This window comes from Danio rerio, chromosome 4 (genome assembly GCF_052040795.2).
Source record: "Danio rerio strain M-AB ecotype USA chromosome 4, GRCz13ab, whole genome shotgun sequence".
NCBI classification, from domain to species: Eukaryota; Metazoa; Chordata; class Actinopteri; order Cypriniformes; family Danionidae; genus Danio; species Danio rerio.
The window spans coordinates 3638513-3658982 of record NC_141024.2 but is presented as its reverse complement, the minus strand read 5'-3'; the positions used below and the strand labels follow the sequence as shown (position 1 = coordinate 3658982).

Below are 20470 nucleotides of genomic sequence, written 5' to 3'. Positions count from 1 at the left end.
GAGGCGACAGTACTTACTGAGCCATTGTGCTGCCCATTTTTAAATTATATTTATATATATATTTTTATATTCAAATATAAATGCTATATAAGGTTGATTGTCTTGCCTTACAAACATTTTGAAGTGTATAATTGTAATTGAAATTCTATAATAAAGTGTCAGCATGATGTTGTATATCAATAAACCTTAACTTGTTTTAAATTCTGAACATTCATATTTGGTCTGTCATAGTTTTATTTAACATTGTAACTATCTACCTACCTACCTAACTAACTACTAGAACATATTTCGATGACTATTAATATTATTACTAGTGCGTTACAATTGTTATATATGTATAATATATGTAAAAACGTCTGCATTCGCATTATATTCAGGAGTCCACATTCTCTGAAAGCCCATCAGTGATTGTACAACAAGCAAATAGGTGTAAAAAACACAAGTGAAACTGGACAAGGATACAAACAAACACCTGCGATCACATGACCCATGATGTAATGATGATGTCATGTGATCATGCAGGCATTCCGGGCCTCGGGTTTACTTTGGCTTGTGTCTTTGCTTCAGTGTATAATATCTGTATTTCAGAAAGGATTGCACTTCGTTTAGTGTGTTAATGTCTCAAATGTTCATTATGGGATGCAGGAATCACAAATCGTTCAGGGTCCGGAGATGTGGGCATTTAAGAGGAAAAACTGAAAAGTCTCCTGCTGTTGCTGATGAATCCTGGAGAACCGCCATTAGAGTCCATCTGCTGCCGGACACACAGACCACACGCTCATATAACCTACTGAAAAACAGCATATCCACAGTACAAATGAGATTAAAATACATATTAGGAGGAAAAGGAACGCAGAAATGTAGCCTGGGATATGTTAGCAACATGTTAAATCACATTAACAGTGTGCTAAAAACATGGTACAAACAAACCGCAAGTGTTGAATTGTTAAAATGCAATAAAACATGCACTTTAACCAGCAATCAGCAATATTAAAAACGTTAGCATTGTTCTAAAATGTGCCAATAACATGTTTAAAACATCTTAGCACTTTGCTAAAACATTTTATTCACCTGTAACATGCCAAATAAACTAACCATAAGATTTTTAAACATGCTATTTTGAAACATGTTATTAACTTGGGTATGTTAGCATCATGTTAAATCATTCTAACAGTGTGCTAAAACATATTAGGACATGTAAGCAACATTGAAAAACACATTTCTGAAAGAAACTGCTAATGTTAAATAGTTAAAATGCGATAAAACATGCAAATTAGCCAGCAATCATCAATATTAAAAATGTTAGCATTGTTCTAAAACATGCCATTAACATGTTTAAAACATCTTAGCACTTAGCCAAAACATGCTACTAAACTTTAACATGATAAATACTGAATTGTTAACCCTAAAATTTTTAAAACATGCCACTGTGAAACATGCAATTATCTTTGATATGTTAGCATCATGTTAAATCATTCTAACAGTGTGCTAAAACATATTAGGATATGCTAGCAACATTGAAAATCACATTTCTGAAACAAACCGCTAGTGTTAAATTGTTCAAATGTGATAAAACATGCAAATTAGCCAGCAATCACCAATGTTAAAAACATTAGCATTGTTCTAAAATGTGCCATTAACATGTTTAAACATTAGTTCTTTGCTAAAACATGCTAGTGACCTGTATCATGCTAAATATGCTAACCATAATATTTTTAAACATGCTACTATGAAACATGTTATTAACTTGGATATGTTAGCATCACGTTAAACCATACTAACAGTGTGCTAAAAGATGGTAGGGCATTGAAAACACATTTCTGAAACAAACTGCTAGTGTTAAAGTGCTAAAATGTGATAAAACATGAAAACTATGTTAGCATTATTCAAAAACATGCCATTAACATGCTTAAAACATCTTAGCATTTTGCCAAAGTACCTTTAACATGGTAAATACTGTATTTAAACCCTAACATTTTTAAAACATACTACTATGAAACATGATATTAACTTAGATATGTTAGCATCACGTTAAACCATACTAACAGTGTGCTAAAAGATGGTAGGGCATGCTAGCAACACTAAAAAATACATTTCTAAAACAAAATGCTAGTGCCGAAGTATTGAAATGTGATACATTTTTAAAACATGTCACGTTACCAGCATTCAGCAATAAACATACATTTTTTAGCATTGTTTTAAAATGTGCAATTAACATGTTTTAAACATCTTAGCACTTTGCTAAAACATGCTAGTGACCTGTAACATGCTAAATATATTAACCATAGCATTTTTAAACAATTTTTAAACATACCTAACTTGCAAGTTTGCAACGACATATTAGCACTCTGCTAAAACATGCTACTTGCTTGTAATCAAACGTGATAACACATGTCAGTAATGTGCTGAAACACGCTACCTGAGAGATGTTAGCAATGTGAAGCAATCTACGATAAAAATTAAAATATTGCGGTATTTCTAAAAAAAAAAATATGTCAACAACATGCTAAAACATGCTAGCAACATGCTAACAATGTGCTAAAACATACTAGCAACATTATTATTGTGCTAAATTATAGCAATGTTCTAAAACATGCCAACTTTCTTCGTTAAATCATGCTAGGGATCTGTAACATGTTAAATATCTTAACCATAATATTTTTAAACATTCTATTATGAAACATGCTGTAAACTTGTAAGCAACAACATTAAAAATAAAAAAACAACATAGCAAATTTCTAAAGTATGTCTTCAACAAGCTAAATCATGGTAGCAACATAATGTTAATGTGGTAAATGATAACAATGTTCTAAAACATGCTAACATTTTAGCAGTAATATGCTAACACATCCTAACAATGTCATAAAACATGCCGCTAACATGATAGCGATGCTCTAAAACATTTTAGTGCTTTTAAAACATGATTCTAACATAGTAATTATATATTTAGGCTTGCTGAACTTTATTAATATAGGTTGAAAAAAAAAATATATATATATATACGAATCTCTAATCTAATATATAATCTTATATATATAATATATATATATAAGATTATAAATGCCATTACTGTCGCTTTTGATTACTTTGATACATCCTCTCTGATTATAGATATTATATCAATGACTTAATAGCTCAATTACACTCGTACATCAATGACTCGAGTACACTTGATTACCTGCAGGTGAAAAGGCGTGATGTGTTTAGTTCTTTGTAGCGCTGTGGCACTGAGGCAGGAGGAGGCTGCTGACTATCTAAAAGAAACTGACAGATTAGTCCTCCCACAGCTAGGGGGCAGAATACAGCAGCACAGACAATAAACATCGGCTGTGTCACAATGTGCAAAATTTTTTTCAATTCATCCTTATTTTATAGCGCGTTTTACATTGTACGTAGAATGTGTCAAAGCATACTTTTGAGTATGGGAGTATTGAGACATATACGGTCACCACAAATTCTTTGAACTATTTCAATATTGTAAGTGTAGACTTAAGATATGTCAATTGGGACACAGCCTTTACTTACCGCAGTGGTAGTAGTGATGAGAGAATGAAGCTTTTTAAAGATTCGAAACAGCTCAATTTTTTCCAAAATGATTCACTTTTTCGAAGCGTTCGAAACACCACATGCTCCTGACACCTGCTGGTCAAATCATGTAAATGCAACAAAATCCCAGGCAAAACAGAGATGGAAATTGGCTTTTTCTAACACTATCTAAATGTAAAATGTAATGTTTACCTTATCAAAAGCACTTAGCTTATCATTTAAAATCATTAAAGATTATGGGCACTATTTTGAAGGTCCATGAGCAAAGCGCAGGGCGCAAACGCATTAAGGGCGTGTCAGAATCCACTTTTGCTAATTTAAGGACGGGAAAATCCGCTTTGCGCCGTGGCGTATGGTCTAAAAGGGTTGAGCTTATTTTCTTAATGAGTTATAGGTGTGTTTTGAGAATAAACCAATCAGAGTCTCATCTCCCATTCCCTTTATGAGCCAGTTGTGTCGCGCCATAGAGCATTTGCTATTTACATGACGTAAAGTAAGTGTAAGTGGAAAAACTGAGCATTTCACTAGCAAGAAAACAGTTAAACAGAGCATCTACAGCGAAATAATGAGAGATGAGCCTCCTCATTATTTAATTTCACTTTCGCTCTCGTGGATAGGGAAACCTTGCACGCACAGACATCAATTAGCCTATAAATAATTAATTTTGTTTGTTAAGCGCAATGATTGTTTCAAAACTATTTCTAAATTCAGTTCTAATTTCCAGCAAACGAATAAATGAACAATAATAACGAAGTGTGTTCAAAGTTATATCCAAATACACATGCTGTGCCCCATATGGCAAATCTAAGCTTGTTTTTAATAAAACAAATATAAATATGGATATAATAAATAATTCTGCTAACAATAATACCATTATACAAAAGCAATTTGTCACTGAAAAAGCCCCCGAGATAAAGAAGGCATGAAAGTATGGTTTTTATATTTATGTAGGCTAGAAAATAATGTTTTGTAATATTTTAATCCTTTATATTTAGATCCTATATATATCCTTATTATATCCTATATATATATATATATATATATATATATATGTATATATATATATATTTATCCTTAATATTTTAATTACTTTTCATATGTAAAGATATTTGCGTATTGCTGTACATCTTGTGTGTATTAAGCAGTGTGTAAGCGAGACGCACAACTAACGCGCTCTGCACTGGACTTTAGACCACCTTTGTTCTGGTCTATTGAACAGTCTATTATAGTTTCTCAAAATAGCAATGCGCCAAAACACGCCTCTTTTTTAGTTCAGAACGCCTATGGGCGCACATATGAGCGCAAATGCATTTGCTATTTAAACACCATGGCGCAAAACATCAAAACGACTCTTGCGCCAAGCTGAAACTAGCAAACAACAATTGCGTCCACATTGCACCGGGTGCATGATAGGGCCCTATGTGTCTGCATAAAATTCTTTTATAAATTGTATTGTATTTTCCGTAGTAGGTTCTGCTAAACAGATCAACAAGAGACCAATTAGGTCATTCACTATCCTTCAGCTGACAGAGGTCGCAACAGCGGAATGAACCACCAATCACTGTGGCATATGTTTAACGCAGTGGATACCCAGCACTGGGAAATGAGTAACTAATATTATTAATTTAAATTTTCCAAATGTCTCATTAAAACATCTACAAACCTATAAAACTGATCTGAGTAAGTAAATATGAAAATACCATTCATCGATTCACCACTGGGAGGCGATCTGAGTGACCGTAGTGGAGAACTATCGATTTTCGAAATACTTCTCTGTATCTTTACTGTCGGGCAGCACGGTGGTGCAGTGGGTAGCACATTCACCTCACAGCAAGAAGGTCGCTGGTTTGAGCCCCGGCTGGGTCAGTTGGCATTTTTGAGTGGAGTTTGCAAGTTCTCCCCGCGTTTGCGTGTGTTTCCTCTGGGTGCTCTGGTTTCGACCACAGTACACATGCGGTAGGTGAATTGAATAAGTTAAATTGGTGTATGAGTGTGTGTGCAAGAGTGTATGTGTGTTTCCCAGTGATGGGTTACAGCTAGAAGGGCGTCCACTGCGTAAAACATTTGCTGGATAAGTTGGCGGTGTGGCGACCCCTGAATAATAAAGGGACTAAGCCGAAAAGAAAATGAATGAGTGAATCTTTACTGTTATAATTGTAATGTGCTACTATGCCATTCTTTAATATTGTAAACATTGTGTTAGAACTATGTCTTTAATGTTATCTTTATAGCAGGCACGCGCACACATAGGGCTCAACCTGTGCAGTGCACATGCCGTTTTTAGTCTTGGATAGAAAGTGCCCTTACAAAAAGATCAAAAGTGCCCCCGCGACCAACCCCCCACCGCCCTTCATTAGTCGCGCGACAACACTGTTCTTGAGTACGCACGCTACCCCCCCAACACCCCCCCCCCCCTTCACCCCCACACCCCGACCGCTTAACAGTACGCGCGCGACAACAACGCTGATCAGAACGCGCACGACAACAACGCTCTTCAGTACGCACGCAACAATAACAACAACCTCCCCCCCCCGCTCTTAAAAAAAAATGTATCCCGCACATGCCCTTTGGACAGTCTCTGCACGGGCCTGCTTTATAGATATTATGGTGTTAACGGGCCTTAACTATTGAATGTAACATGGCAATTTAATTTCATCAGGTTTGGCCACATGGTGGAGCTATAACAATAAAAAAAAAACATGTAAATTGCTGTAACTTTGCAACCTCAAGCCGGATTGACTTGAAGTTTGGCATACAGGGAACCCATTGTCTTATAAAGGAGGATGCAGACTCAGTCAGCGCATTTATACCAGTTATTATTTACAGTATCTACGAATAATATACAATTACGGTCCGGTTAACAACAGACATATACAGTGTTTTCCTGTAGGCCGTGTACTGTATACACATGCATAAGACAGCAGACAGAGACATTAGGTGACATGAATAACAGTCTGCCTTCAAAAAGGTGTGTGCTGCGTTTGCGCAAAGTGGCCGTCAGTTTACAGTAACACACAGTAGAAAACACATTCGTCTACGACTTCAGCTATAGTGCAGACATATCAGGTGATAATGAGAGAGAAATCAATGTGATGCGGGGAAGCATTTGACAGGTTTGCTCAGTGTGAATGAGATGTGGGCTTTCAGATTTTGGGGGGGGCATTTGTGATGTCATGATCATGTGATTTTATGATCATGTGCATGTGTGTTTCAGGCCTCAGGTGCAACAGAGAGAGGAGAATCACAAGGTTTCTGTCCTGAACTGAAAATTCATCCCATAAAAACCGCTTCGCCTGATCGCTCCGTGTGAACCGAATGCAAATCAATCTCGTCCATTTATTTTCGTCGCAGATTTAACCCAGCATTGACTACCACATACGATAATAAGAGAGCTAAACTAAAATTTACTCTCGATTTCATGCAATACTGAGGCCTGCATGAGGATTAACCCTTGTGTACTGTGTAAATTGAACCAACATAATAAAGGGGTAGTCAATTTGCACAGAGTTTTTAAAAATTTCCAAAGCATTTACCCAAAATAAGGGAAATTTCACTCAGAAATATATAATATTAATGTCAAAATAAGGTTTGTCAGCAAAAATCATGCCAATGTGGCCAACTTAAAACACAAAAATCACCCCAGCCCACCTGATTTCACCAAGTAGGACATGTTCCTGTATTAACATCCATGTTGATCCTGGAACAACATTCCAACCTGCCAATCAGAATTAAGGGATCATTCATATTAAGTTTAGGCTCACGGTTAGGTTTATGCACTGCTATTCTATTATTACCCTCTGATTGGGTTTAGGGGTAGGGAACATGTATGGATTACATTTTCAAACAAAAATGATGTTCCAGGATCAACATTGATGTTAATCCAGGATCACATCGTAGTTGACAAAATCATGATGTGCAAAGCACCCCAGAGTGGATGAAACCATCCCCAGCAGCACACAAGGGTTTAATGAATTAAACACTGAACTGGGATCAAAACAGAGTCATTCTACAATGTGCTGATTGCTTTTCTGTTAGAATATTTGTACATTTTCTGTTTAAGTTTCTTTAACTTTTTCGTGTAGTAAATCTGTTGAGAAATAAGAAAGTAAATTACAAAATCAAACAAAAAGTGCTCTGGGGTAGCTCAAATAATGTGTCGGTGCTCTTTGGGCAAGGGATTTATCAGAACAAACAGCAAAAATCAGTCATAGGCATTCAAAATATGTGGAAACAGTATTAAAAGTTTTGATTTTTAACATCTTTCGAGTACCTTGTACTGATTTTTGCTGTTTGTTCTAATAAAGTAAATTAATTTATTATTAAATACAAATTAATTTGTTTTTTTAATTATAAAGTAAGTTAATGTATTATCTAATATTTGCACAATTAAAATCGCACATATTTATCACACTACATTGCATTAATTCATCTTGAACTGTACATAGCCACTGCACATATGCATTCATATCTATCTGATTATTAATAGCAACCTGTTTATACTGTATATTCACCTATTGTTAATCTCTGTTCATAATTAATACAGCCTGTATGTAATATTTATAGCACATCCATCTGTAAATATTACCCATAGGTTTTCTATCATTGTCCTTTAAAACTTGTGCCTACAGTATATCTTGCACTTACTACTATTGCACTTCTGGTTAGACCTGTACTGCATTTCTTTTCCTTGAACTTGCACATTTGCTATGACAATAAAGTTGAATCTAATCTAATCGAATCTAATCTAATCTAAATAAATTAAATATATATATAAAAGTTTTTCAACACATTTCTAAGCATAACAGTTCTAATAACTAATTTCTTTTATCTTTGCCATGATGACAGCACATCATATTTGACTAGATATTTTTAGATACTAGTATTCAGCTTAAAGTGACATTTAAAGGCTTAACAAGGTTAATTAGGGTAAAAATAGTGTAATTAGGCAAGTCATTGTATAATAATGGTTTGCTCTGGAGGCAATCGGAAACAAATAGTGTTTAAGGGGGCTAATAATATTGACCTTAAAATAGTTTAAATAAAATCAAAAATTGTTTTTATTCTAGCCAAAATAAAACAAATAAGACTTTCTCCAGAAGAATAAATATTATCAGAAATACTGTGAAAAATTCTTGCCCAAACATCATTTGGGAAATATTTGAAAAAGAACAAACCAAAAATCACAGGAGGGCTCATAAGTTTGACTGTATATATGTATTACATCACTTTTAAAACTTTAGTTGTTTCTAATTGCAGCAATTGCAGAATGACTCATTTATTAAAATATATGTATTTTGAAGAAACCAGCAGATAATAACGGCATGCAGGGAAATCATGGCAGGGGTCGGGTTGAGGGTTTAATACCTGTCAAATGCTTCAAGCACTGTGTGATGTTGTTTTGTACGTCTGATATGGCTCTAGTGTGAGGACCTTCAGTGTTAACACAGAATATTTAATAATGCACAGCGATATTTGGACAGATGTTTGGGCCCATGCACGTCCCTCTCTAAGTGCATTTCAACACTTTCTGCTCTATTTGGCAGCATGTTATTTGGCTATGAGTTCTGTAGTATCGTGGTGTTTTGCCAAAATGTGAACGTGTAGGGGGGAAAACAACAAAGAGTGTTTAAAAACTTCAATGCGAATGATTAAATAACAACAAATGGACGAATGTTGATAGCCATCACATCTAGTTATACTGCTGCAGATCATATGTGCTGTAAATGAACAGTGCAGTGTTATGGATTGATGATATTCCCTGAGAATTTAGTCGTCTAGACATTTGCATCACTTTAACATACATTCAATGCAGCGTCACTATCCTAACTTCATTTCTGAAACAACCTCACATCACATCTGACCAAATCTGACCTTTACTGGAAATTAAAATAACGTGTTATTATATATCTTTAAGTGTGACTAGACAATTTTTGCACATTCACCTTTCCTTGGGCTGAACCAATTTATACTGTTTATCCACTGGATGGCACTGTGACAACATGTACTACGGCTATGTTTGGAATAGCATACTGCAGTATGCATACTGTGCACATGACGTAACTGTTATAGTAAACCCATACAGCCTACTACATTTGCCAGAATGTGTACAATCATAGCACAGCGAGTGAAACACTGTACCTCACAATGCATTGCATCTGACTTATAAAATTAAAGGGATAGTTCACCCCAAAATAACTATTCTGTCATTATTTATTCACTCTAAACTTGAGTTTCTTTCTTCCATTGAACACAAAAAGAAGATACTTTGAAGAATGTGCCAGCTATTGACTCACATAGTTTTTCTTTCCTACTATTGATGTTAACGACTATCAGTTTCCAACATTCATTCATTCGTTTTCTTTTCAGCTTAGTCCCTCTATTAATCAGTGGTTGTCACAGCGGAATGAACCGCCAACTTATCCAGCATATGTTTTATACAGCGGATGCCCTTCTAGCTGCAACCCAACACTGGGAAACATCCATACACACTCATTCACACAAATACACTATGGCCAATTAAATTTATTTGTTTTCTTTTCGGCTTAGTCTCTTTATTAATCAGGGGTCGCCACAGCGGAATGAACCGCCAACCTATTCAGCATATGTTTTATGCAGCGGATGTCCTTCCAGCTGCAACCCAGCACTGGGAAACACCCAAATACACTCAATCACACACATACACTATGGCCAATTGCATTCATTCATTTTCTTTTTGATTTAGTCCCTCTATTAATCTGGGGTCGACACAATGGAATGAACCGCCAACTTATCCAGCATATGTTTTACACAGCGGATGCCCTTCTAGCTGCAACCCAACACTGGGAAACACTCATACACACTCATTCACATACATACACTATGGCCAATTTTATTTATTTGTTTTCTTTTCACCTTAGTCCCTTTATTAATTAGGGGTTGCCACAGCAGAATGAACCGCCAACTTATCCAGCATATGTTTTACACAGCGGATGTCCTTACAGCTGCTACCCAACACTGGGAAACACCTATACATACTCATTCACACACATACACTATGGCAAATTTCATTCATTTGTTTTTTTTTTTGGCTTAGTCTCTTTGTTAATCAGCGGTCGCCACAGCAGAATGAACCGCCAACATATTCAGCACATGTTTTACACAGTGGATGTCCTTCCAGCTGCAACCCAACACTGGGAAACACCCATACACACTCATTCACACACATACACTATAGTCAATTAATCTTACTCAATGCACGTCTTTGGACTGTGGAGCACCCGGAGGAAACCCACGCCAACACGGGGAGAACATGCATACTCAACACAGAAATACCAACTGACCCAGCTGAGGCTGGAACCAGCGACCTTCTTGCTGTGAGACAATCGTGCAACCCACTGCGCCATCTTTTTTTGGTGTTCAGCTGACGTAAGAAACTCATAAATGTTACTCATTATTAACACTAACTAGAAGCAAGTCAAATGAAATGTACACACACACACACACTAATGTTTTATTAGTAGGCGGTGTGCATTATATACTACAGTATGCAGTACACACTAGTGTCCTATTCCCAACATAACCAACTTTCAAAGAATACACATCCTACCCAGATGATACTGAAATGCATTTCATACAAAATCGTGTTACAAATCAACCACTTAAAGGTGCAGTTCACACTAAAAATGAAAATGGTCATCATTTACCTCCCTCATGCGGTTTAAAACTTTCATGAGTTTGTTTATTTCTTCTGTTGAGCTCAAAAGAAGATGCTTTTAATAATGCTGGCTGCACCAATTGACTTACGCAGCAGAAAACATTACTAATGAAGTCAAAGCATTCTTCAGAATATCTCATTTTGCTTTCAACAGAGGAAAGAAACGATGAAGGGTGAGCAAATGATGACAGTTTTTTCATTTTTGTGTGAACTATCCCTTTAATTAAACCTCTGTTAGAATAATCAGACATTCACTCTAACACACACACCAAACAACCTGCGACAAAAGCCGATTCTGTCAACGTAAATGTCCTGTTGAATCTGTCCGTCAGACAGTCCTCAGATCGGGACAGAACACAGAGTCCTGAGAACTGATCAACAGTCTCTCGTTTTTGAAGAAGGCCGGGCCACTTGTGCTCCACTAAATCCCTGAGTTACAAAAACATTCAAACACAGAAACCAGTGTGTCCTCCTCTCTCATTAGGGCGGATGCTGAGAGCTGTAGCTTCTGGGGTAAAAAGGGCTATAGACCGACGAAGGGGGCGTGTAGCGGGACGTGGAGCGCTGGAAGTGGCTGGGAAGGGGGCGGGATTGGGACGAGCCCCACATCGAGCGGCGACTGGCCAATAAGGGCGAGCGGTAGGGCGAGGAAGGGGCGGAGCCTGAGGAATAATGCGACTCGCTTGCATATCTGCGGGCCAGGATAGAGGCATGTGTAGGTAAATGTGTGTAGGAGGAGTGTGGTTCAACCACATACGCCCGGACGCCCATTGTCCAATGGCGGTATGGTGTACTTGGGGGCGTCCAAGAGGACGAGGACACCACCGGAGACGAAGGAGCCTCCAAAGATGGTGGGCTGTTAGGGGCAGAAGGCTGGACGGGTGCAAAAGTAGGTGTTGTGGGTGAGGTGATTGCAGCGGCTGCTGTAAGGACTTCGGTAATTGTCAAAGGGGTGTCAGGAAGGGGCGGCACAGGTGCACTTACTTTGGGCGTGCTGCTCCTCATACGGGAGGGTTTTCCCACTCGGGTGCGGTGTGTCTGCTCCTGGTCGAACTCCAGGTCCTCCAGTTTCTGCGTGAGGGCCAGTTTTTGCTGGATGGCCATGCGGAGGAGCGAGTTGAGGGTCTTTTTCTCGTCCTCCGCCGCCGCCAGCTGTCTCTGCATCTCGTCCAGCTGTGACACGTACTCATCACACCTAATCAAAGAGAACAGAAATTAGTGTGAAATACTATATAAGTGAAATACCGATGTCTTTTGACATCATTTTTCATGGTGGCATACTATGTCGAGGAAGGCGAGACCCATGTAAACAAAAAAATATCGTATATATGCACACATAAGGCTCTATTTTGACGGTCCAAGCGCAGAGCGCAAAACGCAGGGCGCAAATGCTTTCAGGGCGTGTCAGAACGCATTTTTGCTAATTTACGTACGGGAAAACCTGCTTTGCGCCAAGGCGCATGGTCTAAAAGGGTTGAGTTTATTTTCTTAATGAGTTATAGGTGTGTTTTGAGAATAAACCAATTAGAGTCTCATCTCCCATTCCCTTTAAGAGCCAGCTGCGTTGCGCCAAGAGCGCATTCGCTATTTACAGGACGCAAAGTAAGTCTAAGTAGAAAAAAATGAGCATTTCACTAGCAAACAGTTAACAGATTTTTAACAGAAAACTGATAAACAGAGAATCTACTGCGTGAGAATGAGAGATAAATGATCTACTTTCACTTTCGCTCTTGGATAGGGAAACCTTTACGCACAGAGATCAATTAGCCTATTAATAATTAATTTAGTTTGTTAAGCGCAAAGATTTGTTTCAAAACTATTTCTAAATTCAGTTCTAATTTCCAGCAAACGAATAAATGAACAATAATGACCAAGAGTGGTAAAAATACTGAGTTATTTCCAAATACACCTGCCATGCCCCACATGGTCTAAAACCTGACAGGTGGGCAAATCTAAGCTTGTTTTAATAAAACAAATATAAATATGGATACATTAAATAATACTGCTAATAATAATAAAATTATACAAAAGCAAATTGTTATGAATGAACTGAAAAAGCCTCCCGAGATGAAGAAGATATAAAAGCAGTGGTTTTTCATATTTATGTAGGCTAGAAAATAATATGTTTTGTAATATTTTATTCCTTTATATTTATATCCTATATCTATTCCTATTGTATCCTATATATATCCTTAATATTTAATTTTTTTCATATGTAAAGATATTTGCCTATTGCTCTCTTGTGCGTATTAAGCAGTGCGTAAGAGAGGAGCAACTCTGCGCCGGAGTTTAGACCGGTTTAGTTTTGGTCTAATGAAAAATCTATTATAGTTTCTCAAAATAGCGACGCGTCAGCGGTCCGCCTCAGAACGCCTTTCTTTTCAGACCAGAACGCCTATGAGCGCACAAATGAGTGCTAATGCATTTGCTATTTAAACAGCGCAACGCCTTAAAACGACTCTTGCGCCAAGCTAAAACTACCAAAAGACTATTGCTTCGCGTCTTGCGCCGCACTGCGCCGGTTGTATGATAGGGCCCAGAGTTTTAATTTTTAGTCAGCCTGCCAGTGAACTCTTGCGCCGTTACAAAATTGCCACGTTTAAGATCTGTTTTCTTTAAAAATCAATGATCCTCACTGCCTGATTGATATACGATATAAAGTGGGTATAAGACTAGATAAGATGCACTGCGTTAAATTCCATTGTTCCCCAACATGCTTTTAAAATATGCGCATTTATTGCACCCCAGTATTTTCAATGGAGTTTCAGCACTAGCTTGCTGCTACTGACAGCACTTGTGTTTATATGGTCTTTCATCTATGCTTTCATTTACGCTTGAACAAGTAAATGAACGCTTTACTGTACGTTCACACCGAAAGCGATGAGAGAATCAAAGTAGCCGGAAGTCATTCGTTTTCAATGAGAGCCTCGTGGGATAAGCAACGAGGAGCAGCATGGCACGTCTTCACTGGTGTGGATGTTGAAGAGAGTTGAAATCAAGTCAACTTTATGGTAATGAACTATGACGTGGTTCGGCAGCAAGCAATCAGAATGTAGAAGTCAATCTCTTGAGTCCAGAGAACACAGTCGCTGTGAACTTTGGTTCCGATCACAGTTGTTCCCAAGGGTTTGATTTTTGCAGCCATCGGATTTCCAAAATATTTGCAATGCTTTCTTACAGGAACATACATTTAAAAAGTTACTGGTGAGTTACTGATGTGCATTAATGTTTTATATATATTTTTTTCTCATGCAACAATACAAAGCAGTATTGCTGCTTCAAGATATTTCAGACCTACTGTATGGACACACACTGGATAATTAACTGGAGCAAAGCCACACCACATCCAACTTGATCTTCCATAGTTAAATGAATTTGATAAAAAGTGTGCAACATTTCCATGCTAGATAGCATGTTTTATGCGGGAATGTAAGTGATTTGCTGATATGCTGCTACAGCTCCATTAAATATAAGATCAATGCAGGGCATTTTGACCAGAGCGACCACTGGTGCTCTCACCGCCTTCGGTGTGAGCGCACAGGAAGTCTATTTAATATTTCTCACCGTGTGGCGAACATGGCTCTGAGGGAAGAGAAGGTGGCCGCGTCCTCTTTCAAAGCCTTCAGCTCATTCCTCAACTTCATCATGGTCTCCGTCACCATAGTCTTCTCATTCTCATATTTACTCTTAAGGTTGGCCAGAGCCACTTCAGCCGTCTGTGAAAAAAAACATTGTGACATTGTGCCTAATAAACAACTGACAACAATTAGTTAACCCAATACGGATGTGATATAACAAAGCAAAAATTGATTTCTAAAAAGTCCAATTAGATGTTTCTGAGTCCACAGTTACACATGAGCTATACTGTAATAATAGCAGGCCTACTTAATGCTGTGTTCATTTTGATGTATGGGATGCATTTACCAAGCAATTGCCCAGGTTTAAAAACCAACTTTTATACAATGAACAGTTCATTCAACTGAATGCTTGTCTTTCCAGTAACTAAGAACTCCTCTTGTGTGTTTTTGCACATAATAATGGAGGTAGTAATTACTTTGCAGCCCATATAGCACAGCGCATTCTCTTGGGTCTGGGATCTATAAATTGTAATGTCCATTAATCATCTGCGGGCTGGAAGGGACATACAACATGCTTTACATCACACAGTGGCCAACAAGGAGAAAGAAATTATGTGTCGGACAGAAAATTCCCTTTTCTATCAACGTTTCATCTTGCAGGCTGTAAATTTAACACCTCAGTCTGGTGCACCAAGCAGTCTGAAACACCATGCTTACAAGTTACAGGATCTTTCGAGGAAGAACTGAAAAATAGCTCAGTAAAAATAAAATGAAACCCCAAACTAATTACTTCCACTTGTTACACATAAGAGAATTTTTATTTTTCCATCTTAATTTATTACAGCTCTGTTTATTCTTTTGTGTAGATATTAAAATTAGCCAATGGTGATTGAGGTTGGCACCACATCTTTGATAGACACTGGTTTAAGCATCACATCTTTGAAAGACATTGATTTAGGGCACAGGTCTTCACAAAACACAAGCGCTTAAAGGGAATAATTTATTTGTGGGTCATGTTAGATCCTTTGAATATGGTTTTTTGGTAAATTTACATGTTACAATAGTTAACCTTAAGAACAAACCCAGGTTTGTCTTAATCAATTATGTCAGTGGACATTTCTTGGTAGGAAGAAGCTGTGAAGTGGACCAGACTTGTTGGTAATTTGCAGATCTTGATGCACAAGACAAGTTACATGAAAACAACAATTCATGTAGAAGCAACTTGGGATTGTCGAAAATACCAACTTTGGTACCTTTCCTGAATATTAGTACCAATTGGTACCAAAATCTGCACTTTTGTCATCCCTAAAAAACTAAGTAAAAATAATAATAATAAGTTTGAATTGGTTGGTTGAAATGGAGACAATGTTACTTATGGTTTTACACAAGAGTACTGCAGGTGTAAAACACGAGTTCATGTAGAAACCACATAATGTACCCAGAAATTTAGAAGCATGATAAATGGGATTGCCAGAATAAGTTGCAATAAGATCAATATTAATATGCATGATCTTTAAAGAAAGTAACTTCACAAGGACAAACACCAACTACAGTGCAAGGTCAGCATAGGTTGGGAGCAATAAGTTAAGCTGTAATGTTGGATAGACATTATGCTGATAGAAATCGTGATAAGCTACTACACCTACTACTACTACTACTACTATTACTATAGGTGAAAGACAGCAACTCATGCTGAAATGTTGTGAAGTGAAAGATGATCAACACTGATATGCATGCCTTGGGTAAAAGAAAGTAACTTTGCAAGGACAACCACCAACTATAGTGCAAGGTCAGAATAGGTTGAAAGCAAATTAATCAATAATGAGATGCATGACTTTAAAGAAAGTAACTTTTGCAAGAAAAAACAGCAACTACAGGGCAAGGTCAGAATAGGTTGGGCGCAATAAGTAAAGTCGTAAAGTCGACCTGACGTTATGCAGATAGTTAAAAATCATGATACGCAACATTACTACTACTATAGGTGAAAAAATGTAACTCATGCTGAAATGTTGCAGAGTAAAAGTTGATCAACACTGATATGCATGCCTTGGGTAAAAGAAAGTAACTTTGCAAGGACAAACACCAACTACAGTGCAATGTCAGAATAGGTTGGGAGCAATAAGTCGTAAAGTTAATCTGACATTATGCAGATAGTTAAAAATCATGATACGCAACAGTACTATTACTATAGGTGAAAGACGGCAACTCATGCTGAAATGTTGCGAAGTGAAAGATGATCAACACTGATATGCATGCCTTGGGTAAAAGGAAGTAACTTTTGCAAGAAAAAACACCAACTACAGTGCAAGGTCAGAATGGGTTGGGCGCAATAAGTAAAGTCGTAAAGTCGACCTGACGTTATGCAGATAGTTAAAAATCATGATACGCAACATTACTACTACTATAGGTGAAAGACGGCAACTCATGCTGAAATGTTGCAAAGTAAAAGTTAATCAATACTGATATGCATGCCTTGTTTGAAAGAAAGTAACTTTACACGGACAAACAGCAACTACAGTGCAAGGTCAGAATTGGTTGGGAGCAAGTTGATCAACAGTGATATGCATGACTTTAAAGGATGCACCTTTACAAGAAAAAACACCAACTACAGGGCAAGGTCAGAATATGTTGGGAGCAATAAGTTAAGTTGTAAATTCAACCAGACGTTATGCTGATAGTTAAAAATCATGATACGCAACACTACAACTACTATAGGTGAAAGATGGCAACTCATGCTGAAATATTGCAAAGTAAAAGTTAATCAATACTAATATGCATGCCTTGTTTGAAAGAAAGTAACTTTACACGGACAAACAGCAACTACAGTGCAAGGTCAGAATTGGTTGGGAGCAAGTTGATCAATAGTGATATGCATGACTTTAAAGGAAGCAACTTTACAAGAAAAAACACCAACTACAGGGCAAGGTCAGAATAGGTTGAAAGCAATAAGTTAAGCCATAAAATCGGACAGACATTATGCCGATAGTTAAAAATCATGATACGCAACATTACTACTACTATAGGTGAAAGACAGCAACTCATGCTGAAGTGTAGCACTTTTGCCAAGAAACACAGCAAGCTTAATGAGAATCTCAGTCAATGTAAGGACTCCCATGGTTCAATACTCTCAGGCCAATCAATAGGGATGCTGGGTAATAAATAGAGCTGATTAGCCTACCTGCTTGTTGGCTTTGAGCACAAGACGCAAGGTTGCAATCTGCTCCCTCTTTGTGCTCAGGAGAGACTTGAGTTTGAGGATCTCCTCCATGCAGGCCTCCTTGTCTTTGTCCATCAGCGGGGCGAGTTCACTGGCGGCTGCTCTCTGGCGGGACAGCTGGAGCGAGCGGTCCACGGCTTTCTGCAAGTGCTTGATCTGATCGCGGATGATTGCGTTGAGGTGGTGGATGTTGGTGGGCTCCCGGCGGAGCTCTGAGCCTGTGGATGATTCTGGAGCTGGGGATGAAGATGATGATGAGGAAGAGGCACTAACATTGGGAGAACCCAAAGGGGTGCGGACCGGGCTCTGCTCTGAAGTGAGAGGGTCTTTGGATGGAGAGTCTGACGGGCTCCGGGACTCGTTAATCGCTGCTAATCGGCGTGCAAGTCGAGGGGTCAACAGTACACGGTGGTCGTCCTGCTGCCCCTTGTGGCCAGAAGTGGAAATGCGCGTCAGGGTCCGGCCCTGCCGGTAATAATCCAAAGTAACGCGATTTGGTGTCTCATTGTTGCACAGGCAGACGTGGTGGTATAATTGCGCCAACTCCTCACTGAATATCGCCAACTCATCTTGAGCATTTCCCAGAATTCCATGCGTCTCCAATGCTGTGTTATTGGCTGCCTGCAGCTCACGCTCCAGATTCACTGCTTTCTCCCGCCCTTCCCTGCAACTTCGTTCTAACTTTGCTACTTGTATCTCCAGCATCTGCATTTGTGCCTTTCCTTGTTCTTCAACCCGAGCTCTGGCTTCCACTGATTCGTTATATCTGTCTTTCACTTCCTTTAGCTCCGCCTTCAGTCCGACCACCTCCGTCACGGCCACCCTGTATTTACTCTGCAGCAGCTCCAGACTCGGACCCTCCTGGCCCACAGGCAGGAACAGAGGCTCGTCTTCTTCTTCCTCCTCCTCTTCCTCCTTGACTTTACTGCTACGCTGGCGGCGGAGTTTTCGGAAACGCTCCCCTAAGCGGCTGGCCTTCTCGTGCTGCTCTGTTAGAGCCCCCTGCGTATGACGGAGCACTGCCTGGGATTCCTGCAGGGTGTTGAGCAGAGACGCTTTTTCCCGTTCCACCTGCAGCAAATGAACAAGTAGACGAATTAATTTAGTCAACATTTGAAGTGGATCAATAAAGTTTGATGAAGTTTTAAGACGAGAATGGGTGTTGGTCAATAGTTTTAGGACAACTTTGATGAAACTTTGTGATCGGTTTCAAATGTTGACTACTGTATACTGGCTAGTGGTCCATCATGCAAATCACCAGTAAGATCAATACTGTGAAGCTGGTTAACTAAACTGTGGTCTCCTAAAGTGCTAGTGGGCCAATGAAATGTTTGAAGAAATTTTTTTTTTTCAAACAATATTTTAGAGCAGGCATGTCCAAACATGTCCTTGAGGGCCGGGGCTGGTGTCCTGCTGAGTTTAGCTCCAACACCCCTGCCAGAAACTTTCTAGTACATCTAGTAAGAGCTTGATTAGCTGGTTCAGGTGTGTTTGATTAGGGTTGGAGCTAAACTCTCCAGGACACCGGCCCTCCAGGACTGAGTTTGGACATCTCTGTTTTAGAGCCATTCGTAACTCAGTTAATGTATATTCATTGTTCGCCATAGACATACTCCAGAGCTTCACATGTATTTGACTCAAATGAACCTGCACTACAGGAACAGCGATCTCTTGTGACAGGAAGGATATAAATAAGCCAGTAGCATGGTCCATTAGTGTGTATGGTGGTCTCATATTTCATCCCACGACACTGCAGCATCCCATTGTAAACAGAACAACGCCTAAACCAATGCAGTAGCCACTCTTTAGAGACATGAGTTTTAAAAAAAGCTACTTATTGCATGCAACAAACAGCTTTGCTTTATAAAATGAGCTTATTCTAATAGAAATTTTGATGCAAATACATATTAATGATATGGGCGTGGTACAGGCAAAAGCTCCGCCTCCTTCTTACTGACCTGCTGAAGCTGTTGTCTGAGTTTCAGGATCTCTGGGCCATTGAGCTCACTAAACAGATCAGGGGTCAAAATCTCACTCTTCCTCAAACTGGACGCCCTGAAGTCTCCGTTCAGACGGTTCAACACTGAACCTGCTGCGCCCTGAAGCAGATGCCCGTTACATTTCCCGCCGTCTTCACTACTGGGCGATGTAGCAGTTGTTGGTGTTGCGCTGCCACTAGGGGGTGCTGAGCTCAATGCGATCAAGTGAGCACAGCCTGAGCTAAAATTCCCGTCGCACACGGTTAGATGGTGGGCTAATTCTTTACGCAAAATGTTTTTCTGCTCGCGCTCGTTTTTCAGGGCATCCAACGCCTCCTCTAATTGGCTCTCGGAGATGTCCTTCAGACGCAGCGCATCTTCTAATTGGCTGTTCAGCACAGCAGTTTCCTCCATCAGAACTTTAATTTCATGCTTCAGGCCTTCAAACTCCACCTGA

General features: G+C 38.9%; 1 protein-coding gene across 12 annotated transcripts in view; it reads right to left on the bottom strand.

Moving 5' to 3' along the window:
• Nucleotides 1–20470, bottom strand: part of LOC100330316 (protein bicaudal D homolog 1) — a 38206-nt gene continuing 17736 nt past the window's right edge. For 2 of the 12 annotated variants that reach the window (XM_087247821.2, XM_087247820.2), the window contains exons 5-10: nt 19993–20466; nt 17996–19105; nt 14804–14955; nt 12224–12434; nt 3179–3254; nt 1–754 (exon numbers count right to left, since the gene is read on the bottom strand). In XM_087247821.2, coding sequence (XP_087103947.1) covers nt 3204–3254; nt 12224–12434; nt 14804–14955; nt 17996–19105; nt 19993–20466 — 1998 coding nt within the window. In that variant the 3' untranslated portion in view covers nt 1–754; nt 3179–3203. Of the gene's footprint in view, nt 791–3178; nt 3255–3472; nt 3643–10596; nt 12435–14803; nt 14956–17995; nt 19106–19992; nt 20467–20470 lie in introns of those variants that run through there. The other 10 variants (XM_087247816.2, XM_087247818.2, XM_087247815.2 and 7 more) reach the window with 8 other exon arrangements.